Here is a 17,826-nt window from a genome sequence, read left to right as displayed (position 1 = left end):
ACAGCTTAAAGGGAATCTGTCATCAAAAATAGAGAAAAGACAGTCCCGCACCACTGGAACATTACCTTGGGGTGTATCGCACTTGCATGGAAAACAGCTCAGGCACCACGCGATCCTGGCTGAGAGGTGCCCGCCCTTATAGAGTGGGGGATCCAGAGAAGGAAAAGACCGCACTCTCCAGGTAAATGCCAAACGATCTTCTTTATTCATACAAAAGGTGCAGGAAAAAATACAGGATTGGAGCTAGATGCAGGCTCCTTCACGGTCCGGTAGCTCCTCTCCTGCATTTTATCCTGCACCTTTTGTATGAATAAAGAAGATCGTTTGTCATTTACCTGTAGAGTGCGGTCTTTTCCTTTTCTGGACTGTTTCTTAAAGGGAATCTGTCATCAGATTTTTACTACATAATCTTAGAGCAGCATAATGTAGGAGTAGAATTCCTGATTCCAAGGATGTGTCATTTGCTCAGCAACTTGTTGTTTCTTCAAGACAAGCAGTGTTTATCACCAGGAAGGTATTACTGCTGGACTAGGTGTTGCGTGCTCAACAGTGAGGATGATCTGTTTAACAACACATCCACCACTGATTGGTAGTGTACACAGGAAACTACCAATCAGGGGTGTGGGCGGGGTTATACGCAGTTCAGCATTCCGACCACTACTACAACAGAGAAAACAGGGATTCCATTAAAACTGCATCAAGCAGTTCAGTAAGTGACACATCCCTGGAAGCAGGTTCTCTACTCCTATATCATGATGCGCTCATATTCCACAGCAAAAAAAATGCTGACTGTCTCCTTTTAATGTTGCTATTCTGAAAAACTGCTCAACTGGCACATATAAAGATACCTGGCTTTTCCAAAGGGACTATATTGTATCGTGTGTCATTTATTACAACCCTGTAAGATAGCAACAAAAATAACAACCCTTAAAGGGGTTGTCCGACATAAACTCACACATTTTTGGTAAGCTAATCTGTGCTGTATTGTCATATAAAACCCCCTACATTGTTATTTTTTGTTTTCTAACTTTTGTTCCTCTTGAATTCACCCTTTATTCTCTGCAGCTCTTTGTTTACATTCAGCTCCAGCAAACTGACCACTTCCTGTGCAAAACCTCCCAGTCACAGCTGGTACCGCCCGGCCTCAGTGTCCAGCCCCTCCCCAGGGTCCAGCCCTGCCAGCTGCCCGCACCCTGCACACACATTCCCTGTCAGTATTCAGCCTCAGCACTGACCTGTTATCACTACAGCATTGCAAATAACAGCCCCACATCGGGCTCTGTACCGCACACATATGGCTCTGCACCGCACACGCACACATATGGCTCTGCACCACACACATATGGCTCTGCACCACACACGCACACATATGGCTCTGCACCGCACGCGCACACATATGGCTCTGCACCGCACGCGCACAGATATGGCTCTGCACCGCACACATATGACTCTGCACCGCACACATATGGCTCTGCACGCGCACACATATGGCTCTGCACTGCACGCGCACACATATGGCTCTGCACCGCACGCGCACACATATGGCTCTGCACCGCACGCGCACACATATGGCTCTGCACCACACACATATGGCTCTGCACCGCACGCGCGCACACATGGCTCTGCACCGCACACATATGGCTCTGCACCGCACGATCACACATATGGCTCTGCACAGCACGCGCACACATATGGCTCTGCATCGCACACATATGGCTCTGCACCGCACGCGCGCACACATGGCTCTGCACCACACGCGCACACATATGGCTCTGCACCGCACGCGCACACATATGGCTCTGCACCGCACACATATGACTCTGCACCGCACACATATGGCTCTGCACCGCACACATATGGCTCTGCACTGCACGCGCACACATATGGCTCTGCACCGCACGCGCACACATATGGCTCTGCACCGCACGCGCACACATATGGCTCTGCACCGCACGCGCGCACACATGGCTCTGCACCGCACACATATGGCTCTGCACCGCACGCGCACACATATGGCTCTGCACCGCACGCGCACACATATGGCTCTGCATCGCACACATATGGCTCTGCACCGCACGCGCGCACACATGGCTCTGCACCACACGCGCACACATATGGCTTTGCACCGCACGCGCACACATATGGCTCTGCACCGCACGCGCACACATATGGCTCTGCACCGCACACACATGGCTCTGCACCGCATGCGCACACATATGGCTCTGCACCGCACGCGCACACATATGGCTCTGCACAGCACGTGCACACATATGGCTCTGCACCACACGCGCGCACACAGGGTTCTGCACCGCACGCGCACACAGGGCTCTGCACCGCACACTGACAGGGCTCTGCACCGACTCCCCCCATCCCCCATCCCCAATCCCCATAGGGAACACATGTAGGGAGTGCATACTCACCCGTCCTCGGTCCCTGCCGCTCCTGCACGTTCTTTCGCTGTCTGTGCTCTGGCCATATCAGCACAGTAGTGACGTCACCGCTGTGCTGAAGAGAGCACAGACAGCCGGGCAGTGATGAGAAGCTTCGCTCCTTCTCATCAGCACTTTCAAATGTACCGGCATCTGTGATCTGCGATGCCGGTACATTTGAATGTGCGATCCTGAGCAGGGGCCCGGTGCTGGAGCTGACACCACGGCAGCCGCCGCCAGGCCCCGCCCCCAGGTCATGGGTCCCACAGAAGTGCAGGGGGAGGTTGTCATGAGAGTAAGAGGTGCGGGGGAATGTGTGGGAGGGTGCAGGGAAGGGGGCGGTGACTCCACGCACTGTAGCCGCCCAGCAGGGAGGCGACATGCTGTTCTAGATTTGCATGTCAACATGGCCCTGCCCATGTTGACATGAAATGACCGGAAGCAGCAAAATTGCAGCAGGAGCGGTCACATGACCACTCTGAGCCGGGGGAGAGGGACTGACAGCAGGGCAGGTAAGTGCTCACTATCTACTTACCTGCCCCAATGTAGCCCAATAGGGCAATAAAAAAAAAAAGTCAAAAGAAGCCGGATAACCCCTTTAACAAAGTACCCCAGGGAAATTCATATGAATATGGGCCTCGGCGCCATCATTGCACAGAGCATTGGAGCCTGTGTGCCAACCACTCTATAGTAGATGTAGCTGTTTGATGTACAGTTCATGGCTTTGTGGATCATTATGAATTTTGTCTTTGGCCTTTTATGTTTTAGCCTCTGGTGGACGAAGCAAAACAGGCAGTTGGTAACATAAAACCAGAGTCCTTGTCAGAGATCCGCTCCTTGCGCATGCCTCCTGATGTTATCCGAGACATTCTTGAAGGTGTGCTAAGACTCATGGGGATCTTTGATACATCGTGGGTGAGCATGAAAAGGTAAGAAATACACTATGTGTATGATGAAAAATAACCTGTCCCCTGTTTCATGCTGCCCAGTCCACGTGCAGCATTAATCTGAGCCCGGCAGCACGGTTGCAGCCACGTATATTTTTCTTTATCGTTCCTTTGGGAGACCCAGACCATGGGTGTTTAGCTTCTGCCTCCGGAGGATACACAAAGTACTACACTTAAAAGTGTAGCTCCTCCCTCTGAGCTTATACACCCCCTGGTAGCCAGTCCTAGCCAGTTTATCGCTTTGTGTTCAGGAGGTCATACATCCACACATGCATTCTCATCTGATTTGTTTGACTTTTGGAAAGAGTTTGAAGAAAATCAGGTCCATGTCTGGACTCCCGGCATGTCCCTTCTCACCCCACTGTGTCGGCGGTGTTGTTAAGGTTGATTTACAAGGCTGAAGCCTTAAATGCCGCGCTCCTTCACCATCCCTTCTGGGCTCTGGCTTGAAGTGGGAGCCAGCACGGTCTCCATGCCTGGCAGGAGTCCGGTCTCCATCCACAGCCCCTTGAGGATTCTGTTGGACCGGAGCACTCATCCCCAGGGACATGGCCCTGTGTCTCAGCAGCTAAGTACCTGAGACGTTTATGTTGGGGGTCCCGGTTCTTTATTGTAAGGGGAGAGTATGCTGTATGTGATTGTTTTAACTTTTCCGGCGGGTTCTCCAGCTTTTGCCAGAGAACCGCGCCGATGGTGCCTGCTTGTCGGCCTCGCCGATTAAATTTAGGCCCCGGCTTCGCCGGAGGCCTAGTTTCGTTTTCCTGCCCTCGCATGTCACTCATGCAGAGGGACAGGTTCGGCTCCTCCCGGCGGCCGTTCTACACAGGGGAGGGACACTCCCCACTGCTGGGGCGTCCCTCCTTCCCTGCAGGTCTCTATAGCCCTCCAGTTCCCGCTCTTTTATAGGAACGCCCCATTTCTCAGGCAGAGTTCACTCTGCTCTGGGACATCCTGCATTCTGCATCTCTGCTGAGGTGCTGCGCACTGGGGGACCGGGCTTCGGGATCTGGAGGGCACACAACACCGCGCTCAGCGGTCTGGTAAGCCACAGCCGGTCTCAGGTTGTGGACCTCTGTATATTCTCCCTGGGGTTCATTCTCTGCAAAGCCCCCACTCCAGCAGCATGTCTCACACAAGGAGCAAGGCTCCAAAGCTTTATGCTGCATGCACTGCATGTAAGCTCCTGCTGCCTGAGCCGAGCATTTATCCACACTGTGATGGTTTCTCTAACTTGGCGGTGCCACAGCCTGGAGTCTCACCCGCAGTGGTCTCTCAGGCTGCTGCTGCTGCACCTGTGACTCAACCCCCGGCCTGGGTAGAGTCCTTTTCTAGGTCTATATCCCAGTCATTTGCTGAGTCCATGGGACTTTTGTCCAGGACTTTGATGAATATGCATCAGCCCCCCTCACAGGGTGCCTCTAATACTCTTGACAGAGGACTCCTATCCTCTGACCTCCGTCCATCAGAGCTCACGGAGGATTCATCATCTGATCCCAGACCCCGTCCTTCTAAGAGAAGGCACAGGGTTTCCTCCCCCTCCCCATCCCACGGCTCTGTCTCAAGAGCTGACACTCAAGATGAGGAGGATGCCCTCACTGGGGGCTCGGAGGCTATGTATCCCATCGATTTCTCTGAGGGTGACTCAGATCTTAGTGATTTGATTGCTTCTATTAATTCTGTGCTGGATCTCAATCCGCCAGTGTCAGAGGAGCAACTCTCTTTGGCAGAAAAACATCAGTTTACCTCGCCTAAGAGAGTGAAGAGTGTGTTCTTTAACCACTCCAGTTTTCAGACAGCTGTGACCAAACCCAGGGCCTGCCCTGACAAACGCTTTCCAAAGCGTGGTTCTGATGACCGGTTTCCATTTCCACCTGAGGTGGTCAAGGAGTGGTCTCACTCCCCAAAGGTAGACCCTCCGGTGTCTAGGCTATCAGCCTGGACCGTTGTGTCGGTGGCTGACGGCACCTCACTTAAGGATTCCACTGACCGTCAGATTGACCTTCTGGCCAAATCTGTGTATGAAGCTGCGGGGGCCGCGTTTTCCCCGACTTTTGCAGCAGTGTGGGCTCTCAAAGCCATCTCTGCTTCTCTAGAGGAGATGCATTCCCTCACCAAGGAATCTATGCCTGAGATGGTTACCTTAACTGCTCAGGCTTCAGCTTTTTCATCTTATGCCATGTCTGCCATGCTAGAGGCTGCTCACCGCACTGCGGTGGCTTCAGCTAATTCTCTTGTTATCCGCAGGATTTTGTGGCTTCGAGAGTGGAAGGCAGATGCTTCTTCCAAGAAGTTTCTTGCTGGGCTCCCTTTTGCTGGTTCACGGCTGTTTGGTGAACAGCTGGATGAAATCATTAAAGAAGCTACTGGCGGGAAGAGTACTTCCATGCCACAAACCAAGACCAGGAAACCCGCCCAGGGTAGGAATCAATCGAGGTTTCGTTCCTTTCGTTCCTCCAACTGGTCACCCTCTAAGCCTTCCGCCTCGTCCGCTAACTCAGCCAAGGATCAGAAATCCAACTGGCGCCCAAAAGCGCGTCCGCAGAAAACCGCAGGAGGTTCTGCCACTAAGGCAGCTTCCTCATGACTCTCGGCCCGCTCCAACCACGTCCTTAGTCGGTGGCAGGCTCTCCCACTTTGGCGACGCTTGGTTAAAGCAAGTCTCCGATCAGTGGGTGAGAGACATCATATCTCACGGCTACAGGATAGAATTCTCTTCCAGCCCTCCAAACAGATTTTTTTCTCTCAACTCCCCCCTGCTCCAAGGCCGCCGCCTTCTCGCAGGCCGTGGCGTCCTTGCAGGCAAACGGAGTGATTGTCCCAGTTCCCGCTCAGGAACGGTTCAGAGGTTTTTACTCAAATCTCTTCCTAGTTCCAAAATAGGACGGTACCTTCCGGCCCATCCTGGATCTCAAGCTTCTCAACAAGCATGTTCGGGTGCGGCATTTTCGCATGGAGTCCCTGCGATCAGTCATTGCCTCTATGACCCAAGGGGAGTTCCTGGCGTCCATCGACATCAGAGATGCCTATCTACATGTGCCAATCGCAGTGTCACATCAGCGTTGGTTACGTTTTGCGATAGGAGAGGATCATTTCCAATTCGTGGCTCTCCCCTTCGGGTTAGCCACGGCCCCTCGGGTATTCACCAAGGTCATGGCGGCAGTGATTGCGGTCCTGCACCTCCAGGGGTTAGCAGTGCTCCCTTACCTGGACGACCTTCTGGTCAAGGGTCCATCCAGCGCAGACTGTCAGCGGAGTGTTTCGCTCACTCTCGCCACCCTAGCCCAATTCGGGTGGATTGTCAATCTTCCCAAATCCACTCTGACTCCGACCCAGAGTCTCACGTACCTAGGGATGCAGTTCGAGACTTTGCCGGCACTTGTGAAGTTGCCCTTAATCAAACAGCAGTCTCTCCGGCTAGCGGTGCGCTCTCTCCTGAGGCCCCGCTGTTATTCCCTCAGGCGCCTGATGCAGGTGCTGGGTCAAATGGTGGCTTCCATGGAGGCGGCTCCCTTTGCCCAGTTCCATCTGCGTCCTCTGCAGCTGGACATCCTCCGCTGTTGGGACAAGCGGCCTTCCTCCTTACAGAGGTTAGTGGCTCTGTCGCCACGAACCAGGAGCTCTCTTCAGTGGTGGCTTCGACCCCTCTCCCTGTCCCAAGGGCGCTCCTTCCTGGCTCCGTCCTGGGTGATTCTCACCACGGATGCCAGCCTATCCGGCTGGGGAGCGGTACATCTCCACCACAGAGCTCAGGGCACTTGGACTCCGTCCGAGTCAGCCCTTTCAATCAATGTGCTGGAAACCAGAGCTGTGCTTCTAGCTCTCCTAGCCTTTCACCACCTGTTGGCGGGCAGGCACATTCGAGTCCAGTCAGACAACGCGACAGCTGTTGCCTACATCAATCACCAAGGCGGGACACGCAGCCGCCTGGCAGTGTTGGAGGTCCAACGCATCCTTCAATGGACGGAGGACTCCAAGTCCACCATATCCGCAGTCCACATCCCTGGCGTAGAGAACTGGGAGGCAGATTATCTCAGCCGTCAATCCGTGGATGGTGGCGAGTGGTCCCTGCACCCGGCAGTGTTTCAGTCAATCTGCCGCAAATGTGGGGCACTCCGGACGTGGACCTAATGGCATCCCGTCACAACAACAAGGTTCCGGTTCACGTGGCTCGCTCCCACGATCCTCAGGCCTTCGCCGCGGACGCTCTGGTTCAAGACTGGTCCCAGTTTCGTCTGTCCTACGTGTTTCCCTCTCTAGCTCTCTTGCCCAGAGTCCTGCGCAAGATCAGAATGGAGGGCCGTCGAGTCATCCTCATTGCACCGTACTGGCCCAGGCGAGCTTGGTATCCGGACCTACTCCAACTGTCGTGGAGATGCCGTGGCATCTTCCGGACCGTCCAGACCTGCTCTCGCAAGGTCCGTTTTTCCGCCCGAATTCTGCGGCACTCAAATTGACGGCGTGGCTCTTGAGTCCTGGATTTTGACGGCTTCTGGTATTCCTCCTGAAGTCATCTCCACTATGACTCGGGCCCGTAAGTCTTCCTCCGTCAAGATCTATCACAGGATTTGGAAAATTTTCCTGTCCTGGTGTCGCTCTTCCGGCCATTCTCCTTGGCCATTCTCGTTGCCGACCCTTCTGTCTTTTTTACAGTCCGGTCTGCAGCTGGGACTGTCCCTTAACTCTCTCAAGGGACAAGTCTCAGCTCTATCAGTGCTGTTCCAGCGGCGTATCGCCCGGCTGGCTCAAATCCGCACCTTCATGCAAGGTGTTTCTCACATCATTCCGCCTTATCGGCGGCCCTTGGATCCCTGGGACCTTAACTTGGTCCTCACGGTATTGCAGAAACCCCCCTTTGAGCCTCTTAGGGAGGTTTCTTTGTATCGTCTTTCTCAAAAGGTGGCCTTTCTAGTTGCCATAACTTCTCTCAGGAGAGTCTCTGATTTGGCTGTGCTCTCCTCGGAGTCACCTTTTTTGGTTTTTCACCAAGACAAGGTAGTTCTCTGTCCGACCCCGGACTTTCTTCCTAAGGTGGTCTCTCCCTTCCACCTTAACCAGTATATTTCCTTGCCTTCCTTCTGTCTGGCCCCTGTTCATCGCTTTGAGAAAGCGCTGCATACTCTAGATCTGGTGCGTGCTCTCCGGATTTATGTGTCTCGCACCGCTGCGCTTAGGCGGTGCACCTCTCTTTTTGTGCTAACCACAGGGCGGCGCAAGGGTTTCTCTGCTTCTAAGCCGACCTTGGCCCGTTGGATTAGATCGACCATTTCGGACGCCTACCAGAGTACTCAGGTGCCTCCCCCGCCGGGGATCAAAGCACATTCGACCAGAGCTGTCGGTGCCTCTTGGGCTTTTAGGCACCAGGCTACGGCTCAACAAGTCTGTCAGGCTGCCACTTGGACTAGCCTGCATACCTTTTCGAAGCACTACCAAGTGCATGCTCATGCTTCGGCAGATGCGAGCTTGGGCAGACGCATCCTTCAGGCGGCTGTCGCCCACTTGTGAAGTTAGGCTCCGCCTACTTCTTAGTTTTTTCTGTTTATTCTCAACCAGGGACAGCTTTGGAACGTCCCATGGTCTGGGTCTCCCAAAGGAACGATAAAGAAAAAGAGAATTTTGTTACTTACCGTAAATTCTTTTTCTTATAGTTCCGTATTGGGAGACCCAGCACCCTCCCTGTTGCCTGTTGGCAATTTTCTTGTTCCGTGTGTTATCACCGGCTGTTGTCGTGGACTGAGTCTCCGGTTGTTCCAGCTTTTGCTCTGTTCTACTTGTGGGTGGCTATTTTCCTTCAGCTTTTGCACTAAACTGCCTAGGACTGGCTACCAGGGGGTGTATAAGCTCAGAGGGAGGAGCTACACTTTTAAGTGTAGTACTTTGTGTGTCCTCCGGAGGCAGAAGCTAAACACCCATGGTCTGGGTCTCCCAATACGGAACTATAAGAAAAAGAATTTACGCTAAGTAACAAAATTCTCTTTTTCTCTGAGATGCCAGAAGGGAATCAGTCAGGTTATTTTTACTCAAAGTGCATTTACTTTTCTTTGTGTTTTTTGAACTGATTTTTTTTTTTTTGTGCAGCATATTGGCACTTTTGCTGCTTTATTTTTGTCAACTCAAATTAATTCAAGAAATGTGTGTAATGTACATAGGGTTTTCCCTGCCAATACTCTGTACTCCGCTGCAAAAAAGTACCATGTGAACATGCCTTAATCGATGATTGATTTTGCTTTACTCTTGAGCGTTGAACTTTACTTTCCCTATCGCTTCCTTGGGGGACACAGGAGACCATGGGTGTGTGCAGCTGCCACTAGGAGGCTGACACTATGCAAAAAAATGTATTTTCTCCCCAGTAGTATAGTCCCACCAACTGACACAGAGATGATCAGTTTTAGCTTAGTGTCAGTAGGAGGCAGACTGGTGCAGCCCAGTTTCTACCTTTTCAGCTTTGTTGTGTTTTGTTAATTCTTTCAGATTCAGCTTGTGATTGAGCAACAAAGTGGAGTTATGTCACTCTGTCTTCCCACATAGAGACCAAGAGCATAGTGCATGGTTGGTCACTGCTGTATCCTCTCTGGTCTATGAGGCAAGACTCTAACCCTTCTAAGGCCTTGTGTGCACACTGCGTTTTTACCCGCGGTTTTGCTGCAGAGATTTCTTGTGAAATGTTTGTAACCTTTCTGCAGACATTTCCCAGCAAAACCTATGGGAAAAAAAAAATAGCGGTGCGCACACTGCGTTTTTTTTCTCAAGAACATTCTTTCTGCAGAATTTTCTTGAGAAAATTTCTTGAGAAAATGTGTATGTCACTTCTTTTCCGCAGGTACCTGCGGTATTTCACTCCATTCACTGTAATGTAGTCGTTAAATACCGCGGGTATACCGCAGGTAGCAAATGATGTGCGGTATACCCTCGGTATATCCGCGGTTTACCTGCAGTAATGTTCATCACTGCATGCGGTTTGCAGGGAAGTGATGTCATTATGACAGGAAGAGGAAGCGGAGCAGAGTAAACACACACTCACACACACACACACACACACACACACACACACACACACACACACACACACACACCACAGACATAGAACACACACAGATCACAGACACAGACATAGAACACACACATATCACACTCACACACAGACACAGACATATAGAATACACATACAAATCAAACATACATTTAAAAAAAAAAAAAAATGTGGGCCCCGCTGTATTTTTACCGTCCAGCCCGAGGTAAGCACACAGCGGCGGACTGGTATTCTCAGGCTGGGGAGGGCGAGGGACAGGGTTAATGCCCCCCCCTCCCGGAGCCGAGAATATCAGCCCGCAGCAGTCCCGGAGTGTCCCCAGCTCTTCCCGATTGCCGTGATGCGGTGGCAATCCAGGTAATAACGAGTTAATTGCAGGGGATCGCTGCCACTAAGCCCAGGCTTGATCATGGCAGCGTCTATGAGACAGCTGACATGATTAACCCGTAAGTAAAGTGAATAAACACACACACCGAAAAATCCTTTTTTTTAAATAAAAGACAAAAAAGCCCCTTTTTCACACTTTTATTAACACCCCCAAAACACCGCTCCGGCGTAATCCACAGGTTCCACGACGCTTGCATCCAGCCGCGACTGACACTGTACTGAATGCAGCCTCTCAACCAGGTAACAGAGAGGTAATCACAGGTCATTTCTCACGGCCAGTAATGTGAACACACTACCGCTCGGGAGAAATGCAGCGTGTCGATTATTGATTGATCTGTCCTCTATCTATCCCTCTATCTATCTATGTATTCTTCTGTCTATCTATTTATCTATCTATCCACTATATATCTCAGAAAGAAATGCCTTTTTTTTTCCAATGTGCTTTATTGCATTGAATGCATTAAAACACATGTACCAACCCGCGGCAATACCGCGGGTGCGTTATTACCACGGTTTTTGCCGCGGGTACGGTATTCTGCCACAGGGTGCGGATTTTTCTTAAGTAAAATCCATTTTCTAGTGCGCACATAGCCTGACACATGACGAGTGTTTGAGGGCTCCATGGCAGTCGTTACTTTCCACTATACCTATGGCCACTCGCCTTCCAGAGCCTGACGTGCAGGGAGGGAAGTTGAAACCATTGCCTACCAGCTGCCTCACAGACAACGCATGGTATGCCTGATGACCATCTTCCTCGTTGTGCTGCAAAGAAGGATTCCGGGACTTTCCAGACAAATATCTCCTTGCCCTTGGTCGCTGGCAAATGGGAATTCCTAATTAAAAATTAAAAAAACGAAGAAAGACAAGAAGAAAAGAGAGCTTTGTCCACCCTATATTCATTCTTTTAATACTATTTCTTTCCTTTCTCTGGATCAGGCTCGGTGCTGCTCTGGTTTCCCCTACAACCAGGCTTCAATTTTAGTCCTCAGCTTGGTCTGGGGTCTAACATCGTCCCTGCCACCAGCCAATGAGATGCGTTGGATCTCCTGTGCTCCCCGTCCACCGATCTCATCCTGACAGTGTGTCTTCCTCCATGGTGCTCGTGAACTCTCCATGCCCTTTATGATGCTGCCCATTTCTCGGCACCATCTTCTCTCATGGACGTCGGATTCCCAGTGCTTGAAGTTTCAACAGCCCTCGCGGCACTCCTCTAATGATCTCCGTGTGCATGGAACTCTTCAGGGTTACTGTCTCCAGAACCAAGGTAGGCTCTGTCAGCTGGGACAGCTTCTCTGTATCTAAAAGTTTCCTTCTGGCACTTCCTTTTCTATGCCTAATCTCAGGGAGCCTCGCTCTACTTCTCTGGGTTTTGTCCTACACTTTGTTCTTGTCAGAAGAAGGTTCTCTCTGGTCAGACCTGGTCGTACCTCTGACCAAATTGTAACCCACTCATCATGCCATCCCCAGGAGCCCTCCACTATCAGCATCAAGAATGCGGTTCCCCCCCTTCCTGAGTGGGCTTCAACTCTGTCCCAGTCGTCGACCTAACCAAGGTATCCCAGATGTTGGTTTCTGTCAATGAACGATTGCCCAATCCTATCACGACCAAAGGAGACTTGCTCGCATTCCAGAGTAAGATTCTCCAATCCCTCAACTTTGACAATGCAGCTCATGCAAGAAATCCAAAAACCAAGCACACACCAGCTCATCTTTCATTTCTGTCACCTACTACATCCTCCAGGATAGCGTACCTTTCTCGCTCTCCTTCCCCCAGCAGTCACATTCTGATCTGGACTCTGAACAGATTTCTAAGTTACAGGATATGGTGGATAGTCTGATTTAGGCTATGTGCTCATGTTGCATTGTCCCTGCAGAAATTTCTGCAGCGATTTGAACATCACATGTGCGCTTCAAATCGCTGCAGAAACACTACGTAATGAAAAGCCGATTTCATGCGCTCTGGATGCAGCCTCTCCCATAGACAGAGCGGGGGCTGTATCCAAAGCGCATGGAATAAGTGACATGTTGCTTTGTAGAACGCAGCGATTTGGCAGCATGCAAATCGCTGCATTCTAAAACGCAACGTGCGAATGGATTATGCACAATCATAGATTGTGCTGGGGACGCAGGACGCATGCAGTTACGCTGCGGTGCAGAATGCAGCGTAACTTCATGCAATACGCACACGTGGGCACAGAGCCTTATGGCGTTTAATTAGACTCTTAAGGTAAAAAAACGAGGAACCTGCAGTTAAAACTTCCTTCTCAAGTTTTTGCCAACTATTCAATGGAATTTTCACCAGGGAATGGAAGCATCCGTAAAAAATGTTTTCAAAGAAGAAAAGACATGGAGGTTTTGTACTCATTTTGCGTCTGATCTTCTACAAAGATGGACAGAGTCTCCATTAGTGGATCCCCCAATCTTCTGACTTTCCACTAACACTATCCTGCTCCTCTCAGATGGGACTTAGCTCAAGGACCCCCTCCAACAGGCCCGTCCTTCACCTCAGCATTTATTTCCAAGGCGGTTTCTGCTTGGACTAAACTTCTGCGACAGGGGAATTGGGAGCTTACACTTCTGAACTAGCAGTCCAGAAAGCGCACTCAGGAGAATACCTGATGTCGGCTTCACTGGATTCAGTCGATGGCTAGCAATATCGTCATGATCCGCAGAGTCTTCTGCCTGAATGCATAGAATGCGGATTCGGCATACAAGAAGCCTCTCGCCAGTCTCCCCTCCCATGGCTCCTGGTTCTTCGGAGAAAAACTAGACTGTATCATCTCAGATGCCACGGGGGAAAAAGTACTTTGGTTCTGCAACAAAAGCCCAAACGCCTACCATCCAAATGTCGCAGTACTCGATTTCACCCCTTTCACCAATTGTCAGTCAGGAATCACAGTTGGGACAAGTCTCTGATCCGCTGGGAAAAAAGAAGGCCATCCTTCAAGCCAGTCCCGGCTTAGTGCCCACATGGTCACCAGAACATGCTGTCTAGAGCGAGATCCAACAGATTCTCATTTGTTTGACAGGGTGTACCCACCTGAGAATCCTCTCGGTGTGGCTGGTCGTCTCCTCCTGTTCCAACATGAGTAGCTTTCCGTAGTTGATGACGCTTGAGCCCAGGATGTCATCTCCTACGACTACAAAAGTTTTCCGCCCTCCCGCACTGTGGCTCTTTGCAATCCCATCCCCCAAAGGATCCCTATCTCATCCCCGGGTTCTTCAAGACCATTGATTCGCTCCACAGGTCTGGCGTTATCATTCCTATTTCCTCTCTAGAGCATTTCTCAGATTTCTGTTCAACCCTGTTTGTAGTCCCAAAGAAGTATAGATCGGTCTGTCACATCTCTAACCTGAAACTACTGAACTGCCGCTACTTCGTGGATGGAGTTGCACTATTCAGTGATAGGAACTCCACAGACTGTTGGAGGCTATCTGCAGATACCCGTTTTTTCATCCCACTAGAGATTTCTGCTTTTCGCTGTTCAGATTCCCATTTTCAGTTCACAGCACTGCCGTTTGGCCTACCCACATAAAGGTAATGGCGACCATCATGGCTATCCTTTGGACCAGAGCCATTCTCGTCATCCCTTATCTGGACAACACCCTCTGCAGCATGTCGAGAGAGCTTGAAGATCATTGTAGACACTTTCTCAACAATCATTAACAAAGTGAAGTCATTTCTGATCTTGCCCAACACATAGTTTTTCTGGGAATATTGTTGGACATCACACGCGGAGGAGTCTTCCTGCCCAAAGGCAAGCACTCAGCTCTACTAAGAGAGATTTGTGCTCTCACTCTCAGACATCCCTGTCTATGTTCTCGCTGACTCTGCATGAGCGTCCTGAGCAAGATGGTAGCCGCAATGAAAGTAGTCTAATTTGCTTAATTCCACACTTGCCCCCTTCAGTTTTTCTCCTATTACATGAGACAAGTCCACTCACTCCCTCGACTGGCTAGTAGCACTTCTCTCCTAAATCAAAAAATCTCTGGAATGGTGGAGCCGCTCTCACCTCGTTGTCCGCAGAAGATAATTTCTACCAGTTCGCTGGAAAATCATAACGACTGATGCCAGCCTCTTCAGCTGAGGAGCAGTCAATCTTCCAGAACCTTATGATGATGATGGAACGCCGGCGAAGCATCTCTTCACATCAACATTTTTGAACTCAGAGCAGTTCCCATGGCTCTCCATCACTGGCAGAAACTTCTCTTCAGCCGACCGATCCACGTCCAATCCGACAACTCCAGAGCTGTGACATATATCAACCACCAAGAAGGAACTGGAAGCTGAGCAGTGATGTTAGAGGTTTCTCAAAACCTTTCATGGGCCGAATGGAATATACTAACAATCTCAGCAGTACCCATTCCCAAAGTGTACAACTGGAAAGCTGACTATTTCAGCCGAGAGGGCCTCACCACGGGCGAATGGTCCCTAACCTAGACAGTCTTCAACCAGATCTTCTTCAGATGAGTGACACCCAATGTCGATCTGATGATGTCTAGATTGAACCATCAGGTTCCCCAGTTTGTGTCCAGATTTTGTGACCCTCTAGCGTTCAACTCCCCCGATCTGGTGATGTCATGTTCCTAGTTCTCCCTTCCAATCCTGTTTTCTCTTCTACTGCTGATTCCCAGGCTAATCTAGAAGATCAATACGGAAGAGTACCTGTCATACTCATGGCTCTAGACTGGCTAAGAAGACCTTGGAACGCAGGGCTAGTCCACCGTTTCGTGGAAGCTCCTAGACCTTCCAGATCGCCTTTCGCAGAGTCCTCTCTTCCAAAATTCTCTGTTGCTCAATTTAATGGCATTTCTGTTGAAGCCACAGTACTGAGATCCTCTGGTCTTTCCAATCAGGTCATCCATACCATGATCAAGGTGAGGAAGCCTTCTTCCGCTGTTGTGGAATCAACTAGATTGTACCCATGGTCTTTTCCTTCCTTCCCTTCTGTCCTTCCTGCATTACAGTCTTAATTCTGGCCTGTCACTTAGCTCTCTCAATGGGCAGGTCTCAGCGCTCTCCATTTTCTCCCAGAGAAACCTTGTCCTTTCCTGCCGCTCCCCCACCTAGTGTTCCAGCAGGACAGGGTGTTTTTGCGTCCGACTCCATCATTTCTACCTAATGTAGTTTCCTCATTTCATCTTAAGAAGGACATTGTGCTCCATTCTTTCTGCCCATCTCTTTTGTCTCCTCGCGAGCAGTAGCTACATAAGCTGCTAGCACTTCGCCTCTGCATCGCTAGGACGACACCTTTCAGATGAATGGACTGTGTCTTACTGATTCCGGACGGTCATAGCAGAGGCCTTCCTGCCTCCAGACCCACCATTGCCTGCTGGATCCAGTCTGCTATCTTGGAAGCTTACCGTATATAGGACAGAGCATGCCCACTCAAGGTCACGGCTCACTCCAGTTTCGCAGTAGGGGCCTCCTGGGCCGTCTGCGTTGAGGCTCCTGTCTCACAGCTATCCAAAGCTGCTACCTGGTCCTCTATTCATAACTTCACAAAATTATACAGGAATCACATCTATGCCTCATCCTGAAAATCGCACTGGTCCGAGAACAGACTTGAGTTTACTATCCTGTGTCCTCCTTTGGGACTGTTTTACGATGTCCCATGGCCTCCTGTGTCCCCCCAATAAAGCAATAGAGAAAATAAGATTTTGGATACTCGCCGTACTATCTTTCTTAGAGCCTTCATTGGAGGACACAGCACCTACCCTTGTGTAGAGTTATGAGTTGTGATGTTTAATTACTAGAGATGATCGAATATCTCAAATATTCGTCTTCGGGAATATTTGTCGAATAGGTCGCTGCTATTTGACTATTCGCGAATATTCGATGCGCAATGCAAGTCTATGGGAAACCCGAATAACAACTATTCGGGCTTCCCATAGACTTACATTGCGCATTGAATATTCGCATAGTGGCGACCTATTCGTCGGATATTCGCGAAGCCAATATTTGAGGTATTCGATCTTCCCTATTAATTACATTACTTCAATATATTCTTACCTTGTTGTTGCTTCTACTGCTTTCCCTCTAAAGGGATTATCTTCGTACCAGTTGGTGGATGTATACTAGGGCGGAGACAACTTTTCTTTTTTTTTTTGCACAGTGGCAGCATGAAGGTTAAAAAAAATGCGGTGAAGACCCAAAAACTACTTTATCAGGAGAGAACCCCTTTAACTCCTCAGATGTTCCACTAAAACGGTCTAAAATTCACTTCACTGGTTGTTGCTACTTTTTTTTTGTATATTTTCTATTTTTTAAAGTTTGTAAACTCCTAACATTTTTTATTAAAAATTATATATATAAAAGTATATAGGAAATGTATAGAATAAACTATTACCGTAAATTGAAACACTCTTGGTTATATTCCTATGTGCAATTCCAGTCTTTTACATATCGTAGCTTTCCTATATTATTTTGTGTTTTTTTCCTTTGCAGTTTCCTTGCTAAGCGAGGAGTGAGGGAAGAAATTGTAACCTTTGACGTAAGGAACATCACTAAAGAAATCCGTGAAAGTGTAGAAGAGCTGCTTGAAAAGAATCACACATCGTTTGATGCCAAGGTGGGTGTTGTCCATGCGTGATGGGTATGTGGAAAAATCTGACATATTATCTTATGACGATCTTGTGTCTTTCCTGCAGAATGCAAAAAGAGCCTCGTCCGCCGCTGCTCCTCTGGCTGCTTGGGTGAAGGCGAACGTGCAATACTCTCATGTGCTGGAGAAAATTGAGCCTCTAGAGAAAGAGCAGGCGGCGCTGCAGTCGTATGTAGACTATTTTTTGTAATATCTGAAGGCACTTGAATCCTAGAAATTAATTTGCAGTCTAGAATTACATTAGTCTAACAGGGGAGGACATTGCGAAATCGCATGTAATGATTGTTAATGAGGTTATGACGCAACTGGTGCCAAAATTCTGCTGGAACTTTCACCAGTTCGATAAATCTAAAACTGCAACTTCTTCAAGGAAGTGACCGAAAAAAGGTAGAGCGAAGGGGGAGATGCTGAAGGATTCACCCGCAACTTCA

At 49.7% G+C, this 17,826-nt stretch overlaps 1 protein-coding gene across 3 annotated transcripts in view; it reads left to right on the top strand.

Moving 5' to 3' along the window:
* Window positions 1-17,826, top strand: part of DYNC2H1 (dynein cytoplasmic 2 heavy chain 1) — an 852,364-nt gene that overhangs the window by 424,096 nt on the left and 410,442 nt on the right. For all 3 annotated transcript variants that reach the window (XM_075337457.1, XM_075337458.1, XM_075337455.1), the window contains exons 57-59: window positions 3,198-3,358; window positions 17,239-17,362; window positions 17,442-17,563. In XM_075337457.1, coding sequence (XP_075193572.1) covers window positions 3,198-3,358; window positions 17,239-17,362; window positions 17,442-17,563 — 407 coding nt within the window. The remainder of the gene's footprint in view (window positions 1-3,197; window positions 3,359-17,238; window positions 17,363-17,441; window positions 17,564-17,826) is intronic.

The sequence above is a fragment of the Anomaloglossus baeobatrachus genome, chromosome 2 (assembly GCF_048569485.1).
Source record: "Anomaloglossus baeobatrachus isolate aAnoBae1 chromosome 2, aAnoBae1.hap1, whole genome shotgun sequence".
NCBI lineage: Eukaryota > Metazoa > Chordata > Amphibia > Anura > Aromobatidae > Anomaloglossus > Anomaloglossus baeobatrachus.
The sequence above is the reverse complement of the archived record's forward strand: the minus strand, read 5'-3'. Positions and strand labels throughout refer to the sequence as shown.